The 13,440-nt window shown below is 39.2% G+C and overlaps 1 protein-coding gene across 4 annotated transcripts in view; it reads left to right on the top strand.

The window, feature by feature from the left end:
• Nucleotides 1-13,440, top strand: part of RABGAP1L (RAB GTPase activating protein 1 like) — a 665,842-nt gene that overhangs the window by 175,778 nt on the left and 476,624 nt on the right. For all 4 annotated transcript variants that reach the window (XM_057728667.1, XM_057728668.1, XM_057728669.1 and 1 more), the window contains exon 13: nucleotides 3,611-3,761. In XM_057728667.1, the coding sequence (XP_057584650.1) occupies nucleotides 3,611-3,761 (151 nt within the window). The remainder of the gene's footprint in view (nucleotides 1-3,610; nucleotides 3,762-13,440) is intronic.

Raw genomic sequence — 13,440 nt, 5'->3', positions numbered from 1 at the left:
ATCCCCGTAGGTGAATGAGGAGAAGGTAATATAATTAATTGCAATGGCTGATTAACAGTTACTCTCTGTAATTGAGAAGAATGAATTTTATTTTCTACAAGTTTTAGTTCCTCTAAAGCAGCTGATGTTAAAGTTCTTGGACTATTTAATTTTGAATCTCCTTTTAACAAAGCAAATAGGTTAGACAATGCATAGGTGGGGATCCCTATGCATGGGCGAAGCCAATTAATATCTCCTAGGAGTTTTTGCAAATCATTAAGAGTTTGGATTTGATCTGACCTCAGTTCCACCTTTTGTGGTCTAATAGTTGTTCTATCAACTATTGTGCCCAAATATTGATACGGGCTATGCATTTGTACCTTTTCCGGAGCTATTTTAAGTCCTGCTCTATCAAGGCAAAGCTGCATGCTAATATACACAGAAGTAAGTAAATCTTGATTAGGAGCAGCACACAAGATATCATCCATGTAATGGATAAGATAACAATTAGGAAATTCTAGTCGTACTGGTTCAAGGGCTTTAGCAACAAAATTCTGGCAAATAGTAGGACTATTCAACATGCCTTGAGGTAACACCTTCCATTGAAACCTTTTTCGAGGTTCTTTATTATTTAGTGCAGGCACAGAAAAAGCAAATTTTTCTTTATCTTTGGGATGTAATGGAATGGTGAAAAAGCAGTCTTTCAGATCAATAACTATTAAAGGCCAATTAGCAGGGATCATATTAGGTGATGGGAGGCCTGGTTGTAAGGCCCCCATTGGTTGTATAACTGCATTGACTGCTCTGAGATCTGTTAATAAACGCCATTTACCAGTTTTTTTCTTTATTGGAAATACTGGAGAGTTCCATGGGCTAAAAGATTCTTCAATATGCCCTTTTTCTAACTGTTCAGTCACTAATTCTGTTAGAGCTTCTAACTTTTCTATGGTTAAAGGCCACTGCTCAACCCATACAGGTGTATCAGTTTTCCAGGTCAATGGGATTGGTGCTGGGGGAAGCAGTAAGCTTTTATGAACAATGGCCACTAGTGAAAAGATTGATATCCAAGACCTTCTCTATTTGCATTACCTTCAGCTGGAATGGGAAATAGTTTCCCTTCATGATATTTACCAAAACCTAACCCTGGCTGATATCCTTGATTTATTAGCATTTCTTGACTTTGCATACTATAAGTATCTAACGTTGGGATGTGGATTTCAGCCTTCCATTGTTGCAATAAATCCCTTCCCCATAAATTAATTGGAAGGTCTGCTATATAGGGTTGTAAGTGGGCTGGCTGCCCATCTGGGCCAATACAAGGCAATATTTTAGCACTCTGCTGCAAGCCATGAGCTCTACCTAAACCTACCATTGTAATGTCTGCAGGACAAGTAGGCCAGCGAGAAGGCCAATGATTACTGCTTATAATTGAAACATCAGCACCTGTATCTATTAATCCTCTAAAAGCTTTTCCATCTATAGTCACTGAGCACGTCGGGCGTGTTTCTAAAATTTTTTCAGAGAGGAAAACTCCGGCCTCTCCTGTGCTTCCAAAGCCTCTCGTTCTCCTTACTTTTGTACTACTGCCAATCTTATAATATGGCAGAATAAGCAACTGTGCTATTCTATCACCTGGATGGGCTTTCCATGGAACCGAAGTTGATATCATCACTTTAATTTCTCCAGTATAATCATTATCAATCACTTCAGTATGAATTCTAATTCCTTTTTGTTTTTCAGTTTCGTTTGGCACTGCACAAGCCCATCGGTCCTCTGATGGACCGGCTTCTTCATCAAAGCTATCATTTGAGCCCTCAGGAGCCCATAGAGGCTCTAATACTAACTTAATCAGAGACCACATTGACCAAACAGAACCTGGTACGGGAGTCCCTTTAGAATGCAATTTTTTAAGTTCGTTCCCAACCTTATCCCTAAGTACATAAACCCAGTGTTAGCCTAAAGAAGGAAACCACATACAATATTCTCAATTATTTACAGAATTTCTAACAATCGACCTTCACTTGCTTTTTACAAGACCTTCACTTGCCTTTTACTCCACCTGCCCTTAGGAGGTGCCGTAACAGGCATACATCTGGTCGATATTAATCTAAACTTTTATTTCCCATATTTTACCCCGAACATAGACTACCCAAGAGATTTACTTACTGGCAGGATTTTCTCAGAGGCCTCTTACTCTCCTCTTGGGGGCTTCACGGCACTTCCCAATTCTTTACTTTTATCAATTTCACTTTCCGTGAACCTTCGTCACTCAAGCCTTTTGAGCCCCACGTTGGGCGCCACTTGCCGAGACCAGCTCGGCGACTCGAGGTGAGTGACGGGTGCCGCAAGCTTGAAGAAGACACAGACACAGACTGAAGAGAAAAGTGGGACCGGGGGGCTCAAGACCTCTCGGATCAAGAGCCCCGCTGATTCATCCCAGGCTGCTTTTATTGAGTTCGTGGGCTAACATTCTCAGGTTACACTCATAAACAGTCAAAGGCCTCACATGATTGAGGCAATTATCTTTGTTTACTTCCTGGGTCCGAGTTGAGCAGGTGTGGATTTGAGCTGGGGGTGGAGAGCAAAACAGCCCTGGGGGTAGGAGACCTCTCTCAGATATTGGGGGTCTGTGCCCCACCCGTGTTGGCCCCTCTGCGACTGTGCCTGTCTTAGGTTGTTCCTCCCTTGAGGAATCTTACCCGTCTCTGGCTAACCAGTCATCCTCCAGGGCCAAACACGGTGATATAAGGAAGGTTCTATGCACCAACCCTGTTGGCCCCTCTGCGGCTGTGCCTGTCTTAGGTTGTTCCTCCTCTGAGGAATCTTACCCGTCTTTGGCTAACCAGCCATCCTTCAGGACCAAACAGGGTGATATTAGTCTCCATGCCCCGCACCCTCAGCTCCTCCACTGCTCAAGAATCTCATCGCTCGGCCCACATCAAAAAGGTTCCCGAATGTCTTCCCACAGAATATAGCCCCAGGTTCATGCTAAGCATAGACTGGGAACTACGATTCAGTTTCTTGTTCAGCCGGGCAGATTACCGTAGTAGCATACCTCCTATGTGATCATTGACTTCATGACGATGTATTTGTGTTTGTTCCCATTCTAAACACCCTTGGAAATGGGTGAGGCTGCTAAGTGTGTGTTGCTGAGGAGTTGGACTGGTTGTATAAGTTTGGAGGAAAGGGCTGGGTTCTTCCTTTAGGGAGCACTTTGGGTCAGGATATAGAGGCACAGTCAAGGTGTGATAGGCCTCTGATCGACTTTCAGCATCCCTGGCCGCCAGCCCTTGCCATACACATGCCATTAGCCAACTTCACATACACTCATCTCAGGGGATGCAGGTGGCTCTTCTTATGCCTTGCGGGATTAAAACGTAAATGGGGGGGAAAGAAAAACTTTCCTTGTGGGTGGCATATCATGGTTCACTGATAAAGAAGATGCAATCAAGAAAAAAAGTTGAAGAGACGACTGAAGTTAAACACTACTATTATTTCTTGCCCCTCCCTGCCATCTTTCTCCTGATCCAGTCTTCCATATTTATATAAACTCATTAATACACTTTTCATAACAACAGCTTGTCAGCAGTAGTGAAGGGAGTGTGAATGATGTGTTTTCTTGTTTTCTCAGGCATAATAACCTTGGTGCGCGACCAAAAGGGCTGTCCACTCTAGTGAAGAGTGGCGTTCCTGAAGCCTTGAGGGCAGAGGTATGGCAATTATTAGCAGGCTGCCATGATAACCAGGCAATGCTGGATAGGTACCGACTTCTTATCACAAAGGTAGGAGCTCTTTTCCTATTATTCTCATGCGACAGTGTATTAAGTAAGTCCTGTTTATATAGCTCCAGTAAGTCATAAATACTTTGAACTTCTTTAAAAGCTGTATTGGTGTTGTTCAGTGAATAGTTCTGCCTTTTGTTCTGAACACTTGCTGGACAGTGGTAAACAGTGCACTGTAGTCATCTATGAACACTCAATGCCTTGGCTTTCAGTTTTTTGTTCGAGTGACTGTATAATAACTATTTACTAAGTTAGGATATACTTATATTTTAAGTACTATCAATTAACCTTTCTTACTGTTTGAGATTTATATACAGTTGTACACAGTATAGGTGTACTCTAGTATAATTTTAAAGTCCAGTTAACTTAAAATGAAATTATAAGGCCTTCTGTGCTTATGCAACCTTGCACTTAAATGATGTGGTTAGTTGTTCAGATCTTTATCTTGTCAGAGCCTCTGGTTCCAATGTAAATTCCTTTGCTTATGTCCAAAAAAACGGATTTTAGAGCACAGGTAAAGGCAATCCTCAATCCTAGGCTCTCTTCTTAGGTCTTACCTCCTAATTTCTTAATCTACTCTAAATCATGGATTTTAAAATAATGGTATCATTTTGTTTTTTTTAGAAAATCTCTATTCATAAATGAATTTTTTTTTGATAAGTAAGGCTTTATTCCTCTGGCTATATCAACTTTTAAAATTCTTTAGCCCCTCTAATTCCTTCTTCCCTTCCTTACCTCTTTGCCTCCCTCCCTTCCACAAATATTTTCTGAGTGCCTAGTATATTCAGTCACTGCTAAATTCATAATATTTAAAGAAAAAAAAAACCTTTATACCATTTTTTATGATTAGTATTTTCTGTAGTGGAATGTGCAAGATGATCCATTGATATTGGGGGCAGAGATGTCTGAAGTTCCATTTGTATTTTTAAAATTACAAATGCAAAATGATATTAAGCTGTTCTGATATTTGCTGTACCATGGTACCTCACTAGGTCCTTGGGTCTGATGGCCACTTGTCCCATGTGGTTCAGAAGTGACCTAGGGGAAGAGGGGACTTGCACACCTTGGAATGGAATAACAGTGGTGCTCATACTCATATATTCACTTTTAGAATATTCAGTGTTCTTGCAGTTTGTGTGTGTTAGATTAAGTGGATTTACAGGTTATTTAGTTTAATCTTCATAGGATAGATGAGTGGTTTAAAAAGATTGCTGTCACAGGATATTACATATCAAGATATTAGAAAAAAATAAACACACTAATCTGTCCTTCCAGCAAAAATTAATGTTATGATAATGGATGACAAAGCAACTACTTTGGGAAATAAATTCATGTTATAGAGAAGGATATTTGAAACATTTGGCAATTTAAACTTCACTATGTGATTTCGTGACTGAAAACTACATGCCTGTCTTATTATAAAACTCGTACTATTTTCTTAGTTTAAAATCTGGAATCAGAAATATGTTTAAAACTTGTGCAAATAGTTGCAGAGAATTTGAGGCTGATTGTTAAAGATATAAAAATACAACACCTTCTGATTTATTTGTATGAATACTTTGAGAAAATGAGTCATCTCCTAGCTAAATTTCAACAATATGGTTGATGGGTGGGACTGAAACAAATGATGTGCCTCTACTTGGATCTGTTGCACTTTGTATTTTCCAGATATGATTGTGATTAAAACCATGAATCAAAGAACTGATTTTGGAAAGTTTTCAAATTGTCATTTCATAAACTGCTAAACAAACAGATTGAAAGATAAGGAGTCATATTGTATGATTCTATTTATATGTTCAGAATAGACAAATCTATAGAGACAGAAAGACTAATATTTACCAGGGGATGGGGGAGGGAGGAATTGGGAGTGACTGCTACCAAGTATTGGGGTTACTTTTGGGGATGATGGAAATATTCTGGAATTAGAGGTGATGGTTGCACAACATTGTGAATATACTGAAAACCACTGAATTGTACACTTTAAAATGGTGAATTTTATGTCATGCGAAGTTTATCTAAATAGAGAAATACACAAAATAAAAAAATTTTAAATGATCCGTGTTCAATATTGAATAGTAAATATTTTGTAGTATTTTTTGTTAAGCAGACATTTTTCATTTTTAAATCTCTTTTACAGTCTACATTTCGATGCTTTATAGCATTTATATAGTATATTTATATATAGTATTTATATATAGTATTTTTACTAGTACAATAGCACTAGTAAAAATAAATAATAAATATAAATATATTGGAAGTGTATGCTCAGGTATTTTTATTAATGAAAGTATCTGAGCAAAAATGTCCAGAGACCATAACTTACAGCATCAATTCACATTTTCATATAGTTAACAAACTGTATACTTTTGATGGCTGCTCATGGGGTAGCAGCTACTGTCATATTCCTTCCTCCGCTAAGAGGTTTCATTAATTCATACATTTTAAGATTTCAAACTTTGGGAAAAAATGAAAATAGTCTCCCACAGTGTTATTTATAAACTCCTGATACTACAGTATATGTTCATATATGTGATAAAAGTTTTACCAAATATACCAAGCAACATGGTAGTTTTTTTTTTTAAGCTCTTTATTGGAATGTAATTGCTTTACACTTTTGTACCAGCTTTTGAGGTACACCAAAGTGAATCAGCTGTATTTATACATATATCCCCATATCCCCTCCCTCCCACAACATGGTAGTTTTGAATATACAATTTTCCAAGAAAAGTTTAAGATCAAGAGACAGAATGACATAAATATTTTCATTGAATAAAATATTCCCAGACTCCTTTCACTCTGGGGTTCTGGCTTTGATTTAGTTTCTGCCTGTGAAGACCGGAGGGAGGAAAAAAAGCTGTGTTATTTTTCTCTGGCAGTGGCAGGCAGATGCCTGGGCTTTGCCAGTTGTGAGATTTTGCATCTGCTCTGGGCATTCCATTTTGAATCATCTGCCTTCGTTCTGTAGTTCCTTTTTTCCTGCAGTTTCCTATCTTGAGTAGCAGTAGCAACCTCCTGATTCTTTGGACTGTAGTTGTGGGGGCAAACCCAAAAGCTAGCAGTGATGTTCCCCATCTTTTGGTTTTCCAGTGTTTAAGTCCCTAAGTCCTGGCATTAAATCTTTTTTGAAATACATAGGGTGGGTTCTGTGTCCCTGACTGAACCCTGTCTGACGTACTTGGCATATGCTTGCCGCCTGGTGTCACAAGATGACTGCTCCGCATCAAGCGTTGTGTCCAGAAAAGAGGAGAGGAAGGACAAAGGCAGCCAGACTTGAGGCAGGAACAGTCCTCCAGACTGCCAAGTCTGCCCAAGGTTTCTGACACCAGCTGCAAGTTTGGGGGTCCCCAGAGACACTCTCACTTCATGCCAGTTGGCTACAAATTTGGGGGTCTCCATAGACTCTCTTAGGGATGTAGCAAAGTGTTATCCTTATGATTACAGGTTTTTTTTTTTTCATAGCAAAAGGATACAAATCAGATATAAATCAGAACCAGCCAAAGGAAGAGATACATTGGGCAGAATCTGGGACTGTGGGGGTTCCAAACAGGAAGCTTGCATTGTCCTCAGGGGCACCTTACCTTCCTGGTATCAATCTGTAGTTCCCGGCACCAACTCAGGTATTTCGGCAAGCTTTGGTGTCCACAGTTTTTATTGGGGTTTTGTCACATACATACATACATACATATAGATATATAGGATTGATTACATCATCACCCACTTTGTTGAACTCAGTCTTTAGCTTTCTCTTCTTCCCTCCTCTGAGATTGGATTGATATCACCTGGTTTAACACCCCTATCCTGTAATTACATGGTTGGTCTTTCTGGCTTGGTCAGCTCCCATGCTTAGTCCTCTTACTAGCATAAACCTTCCATGAGTCACCCACCATGTAAGCCTAAACTGTCAGATGTGGTTGGAGGGGGCCCACCATGAATAACAAAGATTCCCCTGTCATTTGGGAAATTTCAAGTGTTTAGAGGTTACCTCCCATGAGCCTGGACCTTCCATGTGCCTAGACCTCTCTTTGGCATATCTGAACTGGGTCTGTCACCCTTTTAAAGAGCTTCTCCTTAAGCCCCAAATAGCAACTTCCACCTAATTCCTTGAGCAGAATTCTGTTACGTGGCTGTCTCCATGGAAAGATGGGAAATATTCTTTTAAGATGGTACATTGCTGCTGCTCTCCATCCACAGAAATATGAGTTTATTAATAAGGAAGAAAGAGAGAATAAATACTAGGTAGACACCTACCTTTCTCTGTCACAGATGCCTATTAATAGTGATAGTAGTTGAGAGCTGCTGTGGAGTAATTTATTATGAAAAGCGTGTAAGCCTAGTAGTTTATTTTAGGGCAGCAAATGTTTACTAATTGCTACTTGAGATTGACTAATAATGTATAATTTAAGATAGTATAATAAATATTTCCACCTTAGGTTTATAAATCAGTGACCGCATAAAATTTTTAATGTTATTTCTATCGTGAACAGTGCAATTTATCAAAAACATTTTTATACAAACAATGTGGAAATGTGTGGCTCTGATCATGTGCCTTTATTCAAGCTCTCAAGTCATAACATTTCTGTGAGAGGAAGTACAATGGTATATTTAATTTCATTGTCTTCCTTGCTTCTTAGCCAAACATAATAAAAATAAGATGAATAATGTCAGTATTTAAAAAATAATTTTGTCCTTTTCTATGCTTATGGATAGAAATGAGACATAAGTGCATGTAGCCAAGAGCATTAAGAATGCACTTTGGTGGTGAACGCATATGAGCTTAGGTGCCACTCAAGAGAAGGAACGTGGAACACCCGGAGGACTTTCTGTAAGAAGTGCCTGCGTGTTTGGTACTTTCTGCTCCAAAGCTGGTAGTATTTTCTTTTGGTCCCATTAATTTTTCCTCTCTTATTAAGGGAACGGCAAGATTTCAAGGTCAGTTAATGAAATGGTTCAGCTTGAACAAATAAACTTGCTAAAACTCCTCCCAAAGACATCAGATTATATAGGGAAGAAGGACTATGAAGTATTTATAGAAAACTTACTTAAGATTTGGCTTCTATGAAAAAGTAGTCTGTTTATCATTTAATCCTATGGTAGTACTGTGCTAGTCCACAATTTGAAAAAACAAATTGTGTTCTGAAGCATCCTCTTCAGATGAGATGTCATGTAGCCAGCAGGCTGGATCCAGCCTATTATATGCTTTGTGTAATTATCAAAACCATACATTAAAGAATAGTATACGTCTGGCGTAAGCTTGTACTTTCTGTTTTGCCATAGACCTATTACTCTTTATTACCTACTCTCTGTTCTTCATGCATTGTAATACCTGACCAGTCCTCAAATGTATTTAATTTTGTGACTGCATTATATTAGCATATCGACCATTGCCTTGGGGGAGGGAGCTGTCACAGTGTACTTCTAGCTGATTAATGTCTACCTCACCAGCAGACTAAACTCCAGGGGAGCAAGGGCATGACTGTTTTACTCTTCATGGAGACCCTGTGTCTGGTACAGGGCCTGGCATGTCCCGGATGATCAATAAAATTTGTTTTTGTCCGTCTCATGAGGGACCCAAAGTCATTCGTCGACTTATTCATGTTGTCATTTATTCTCTTTTTTTCCCCTCCCCTAAATTATAAGCCTTACACTGTGTTGCGTGTAAAGCTGCTAAAGTGTGAATGAAGCACAGTGTCTTTTTCCCAGGAATTTTATCATCTAGTCGGGGAGATCACGGCAATGGGTTAATCTGAACAGCAGGTTCTGGTGTACTAGCCTATGCTGTTTTTGCCAGGGAGTAGGTAGGAGCCACTGAGAATTACCGACATAGAGAGTTTTGCAATGGCCAGGGGGGCGTGTAGATTGAGTCACCCTGAATCTTAGTAGGTCAAGGCTAGGGAAGAGTGCTGGGGTTACAGTATGGAACAGTCACTCTCTCTGGTCGTGTTGTTTTTGTAGTGTAATCTATGGAAATAAAATTTTGCAAGTCTTTTTGACTGATAGGAAAAGACTCTAGGGACCAAAGGTTTAAAAAGGATGAAAAGCTCTAGACTACATTTAAGATGAACCAGGACGGGAGCTGCAGGCTCACTGGTAACCTTAATCTGGAGCTGAGGACCAAGCAGGACCAGCCAGAAGGGCTGATCCATCTCCGTCATGGACAAATCACGTTGACCCCATTGCCAGCATCAAGGGGCTTTTAGGCACAGCTTGCCTTGGAGAAAGCCGTAGCTCCACTTTGGGAGGAAATGTTGATGCTTATTCTGGAGGGAGACCATGAGTTCAGATTTCAGGCTCTGCTGGTTACTAGCTTGTGACCTTGAGCAAGTTCCTTAATTATGCTTAGTCTCAATTCCCTTGTTTCAAAAATGAGCTTAATAATACATACCTTACAGAATTGTTGTGAGGATTGAGTAAGACAGTTCTTGTAAAGCACTCAGAGCATGCCTAATATATGGTGAGCACTCACTAGTGATGGCAGATGAGGGAGATTATAAAGCAGTTTCAGTGTTAAATGAATGGCACAGAAAAGAACTTTAGGAAATATGGAGATTACTGTGGGTTCTTAATGTCTGTGCATATTTCAGGGCATCCATCTGAGAAGTAAAGAGAAAGAAGGAAAACAAGATATATGTAACACTGCGTTATGTACTTGTGCCACTAATACATTCTTTCATTTGTTACACATTAAGGTGTCTTCTGTGTTAAAGTAACGCTGATATCCTTGTAGGAATGTATAGTCCAGTGCGGGAGGCAGTCCGGAAAGCAGAGAAACGGTGATGACATGGTTAAGTGCTGTGACGGAGATATGAACAAGGTGATGAGGGAGCACAGAGACTGGAGCAGCCAGCTCTGCCCATGAGCAAAGAACAAGAGGTTGTGTTTAGGCTAAGGCAATGCCATGCCCAAAGCCACAGAGTTGTGAAAGGTCCTGCCGTGGTCAGAGGCTGTGGGATATTCAGTGTGACCCACGGGGACACTTTACACCGTAGACTCGAAGTCAGCAAGGATTGTGTGTGGATTTTGCTCACTGCTGTGATTTTAGCACTCAACACTAGGACTGCCCTCTAGCAGATGCTAGAAAACACTTGCTGAGAGAACTAGTGGAGTGTGATGGGTGTTATGTCTAGTGCTTTCATATGCCCTTTCCATGTAAACCTGACAGCTTCAGTGATGCAACTCCCGTTTTTCCCACCAGTGAGATAGGAGGTTCAGAGAGTTTAAGAAATGCACAGTTTCTAAATAGCAGAGTCAATATACACAAAGTAGAAAACTCTAAAATAGAAAGGAAAGAGATAAGGCATTCTTACATATTGTCCTTTAAAGATCCTTTGGAAAGGAAAACTTTCTCTGTATTTTCCTTATCATTAATCATGAAGGGTAATAAAAAGGTTAAAGAAATAAAAGCAGTACTATCCCTTTTCTCTACTTTTGCTATTCATTGTATGGAAATGAAATTTATAATTTACTTGAGGAATTATTCTGTTTATATCAAGAAACATGTATAAATATTCCAAATGATGGAAAAATTCTAAACAGTAGTTTATAGAATCAGTAATAGAAAAGCTGAAATCACCTAACTTCAAGCCATCCCTTTTAAAGTGGGTCTTCCCACCATCTGTCCTAAAGTGGACTTGAGGCTTCAGCCATTATCTGCTGCTACATGATTTCTGCTAGAGGCTGAGGGCACCACCACTGTTGAAGACTTAGACTTAGTGGCAGACTTGTACCACATATTTCTGAAAGTGTAAGTTCTTTATCACTTATTGAGATTTCTTGTTATTTCTATTAAATTAGTATTCTTCATAATGAGGTGATCTGAAAGGACGATGGAAGAATTTTCACCTTGCTGCCCCTTATAGAAGCAAACAGAATTTAGAACTTCTAAACTTAGGATTAAATTTTAATTGCTGGCTTTAGGAGTCAGTGAGAGTAATGATCACATTTTCACACATTATGAGCCATTTGACACAGGGAAGATTGTGTGTGTTTTAGGGCAACTTGGATTTTATGTAGCTTTACAGAACTGTATTGCATAATTTTAGTAATTACATGGCCTATGTGGTATAGTTTATCAAGCCTGCTGATACTGCTTATGTAACATAGCAAATATTAGACTAATTCTGTGCTTTTCTGTAGAAGTGATCAAATTGATAACATTCATACTTTATACTTTGTTAAAATCAAAATAAGTTTTCAGTTGATAAGCTTTCAGAAGGATCATCATAAGCCATTTCCTTCTCTCACTTGAGTTTGTTTTTTTCCAAATGAATCTCCTCTTCAAGAAGTGTCTGTATATATGTGCACACACACATGCATTTTCTTTTTAAAGGAGTTAAGTTCTAGTGTTAGATTGACCTGGATTTGGGTCTCACCCCTCCTGTGTATTAACTTGTGATCTTGAGAAGTTATCCCAACTTTCTAAGCCTTAGTTTCATCACTTGTAAAGCAGGGCTAATAGTAGTACCTACTGTGGTTGTTGTGGGAATTAGATAAAATGATAAAGTACATGGCACGTAGTAAGTATTCAAGACAATGAATGCATGATATTAGTAATAATGGATATTGATATCAGTGTATATTTATACTTTAATATGTGGTAGACAACTTCCAGTCACATAATTTTCATGAGCGCATATGATGTGAACAACAGCTGATGGAATTGAGAAGTAAGCGTTTTAGAAGTGTGAAAAGTCAGATTTGTCTTTTCTGTGTCGTCCCCCCCCCCCCCCCCCACCGGCTAGTGAATGTCTTGGAATGTTTGAATCCTTAAGCTTGACTTTGTAATGAGTATATGGATTATTATTTTAGTGATTATGCATACTCAAATATATCATAAAGTCAAATGATATTCTCTAAAAATCACTCCTGGTGACTATCTGACATAATCAAGACTGTAAGGCAGATATCAGTCACATTCACTTATTACTTCACTCATTCAGTAGCTCTTTATTGAGCATCTTTTATGGTCCGGGCTCTGTGTGGTTTCTAGACTATGTTGACAAAAAGGACTCACAACCTTGAGGAGCATTGCCTAGGGAAAGCCAGGCCAGTACACAGATAGACCAAATATATGATGATACAGGTTATAACAGGTATCTTAATCAAGTGTGTGGAATACAAAAGAGGCAGTGACAGCTCTGCTTGGGTGAGTCAGGGAAGAGTTCATGGGGAAGATGATGTCTGAGGTGGGAATTAAATATGTCTGAGCAGGATAGGAGAGGGAGGACAGTATAGGAGTAGCTTATGTAATGATTCAGCTGCCATTTCATGACTGAGCTTGGATTATCCTGGAACCCTGAGGAAGTAAAGTCAGTGTGCTCCTTCCTTCCCTTACTTCCACCTCAACTGGCCAACTACATCCCCTTTTTATGGGTCAGTGCTTGTCCCCTGGTAAAATGGAAAGAACGTAATACAGGTTTATTCTCATTAGAATAAATATGTGACGTGAAAAACCTCAGGAAGTATGTCATATCAAAATGATATATTTAATTGGTCACCTAGGGTTGATGTAGTAGAATTTTAACAAGTAATTTTGCAGTATCTATTCAATAAATGTTTGAGTACCTATTGAGTGCCAGGTACTGTGCTAGGATGGTAATGTGTATTAATTTTTAAAATTCAGTGAACTGAAAAATACCATCTATTGGCTAAATACAAAACAGTATAAACTTGCAAAGAAGTC

The sequence above is a fragment of the Hippopotamus amphibius genome, chromosome 3, assembly GCF_030028045.1.
Source record: "Hippopotamus amphibius kiboko isolate mHipAmp2 chromosome 3, mHipAmp2.hap2, whole genome shotgun sequence".
In the NCBI taxonomy this organism is placed as follows: Eukaryota; Metazoa; Chordata; class Mammalia; order Artiodactyla; family Hippopotamidae; genus Hippopotamus; species Hippopotamus amphibius.
This window is presented reverse-complemented; position numbering and strand designations above follow the sequence as displayed.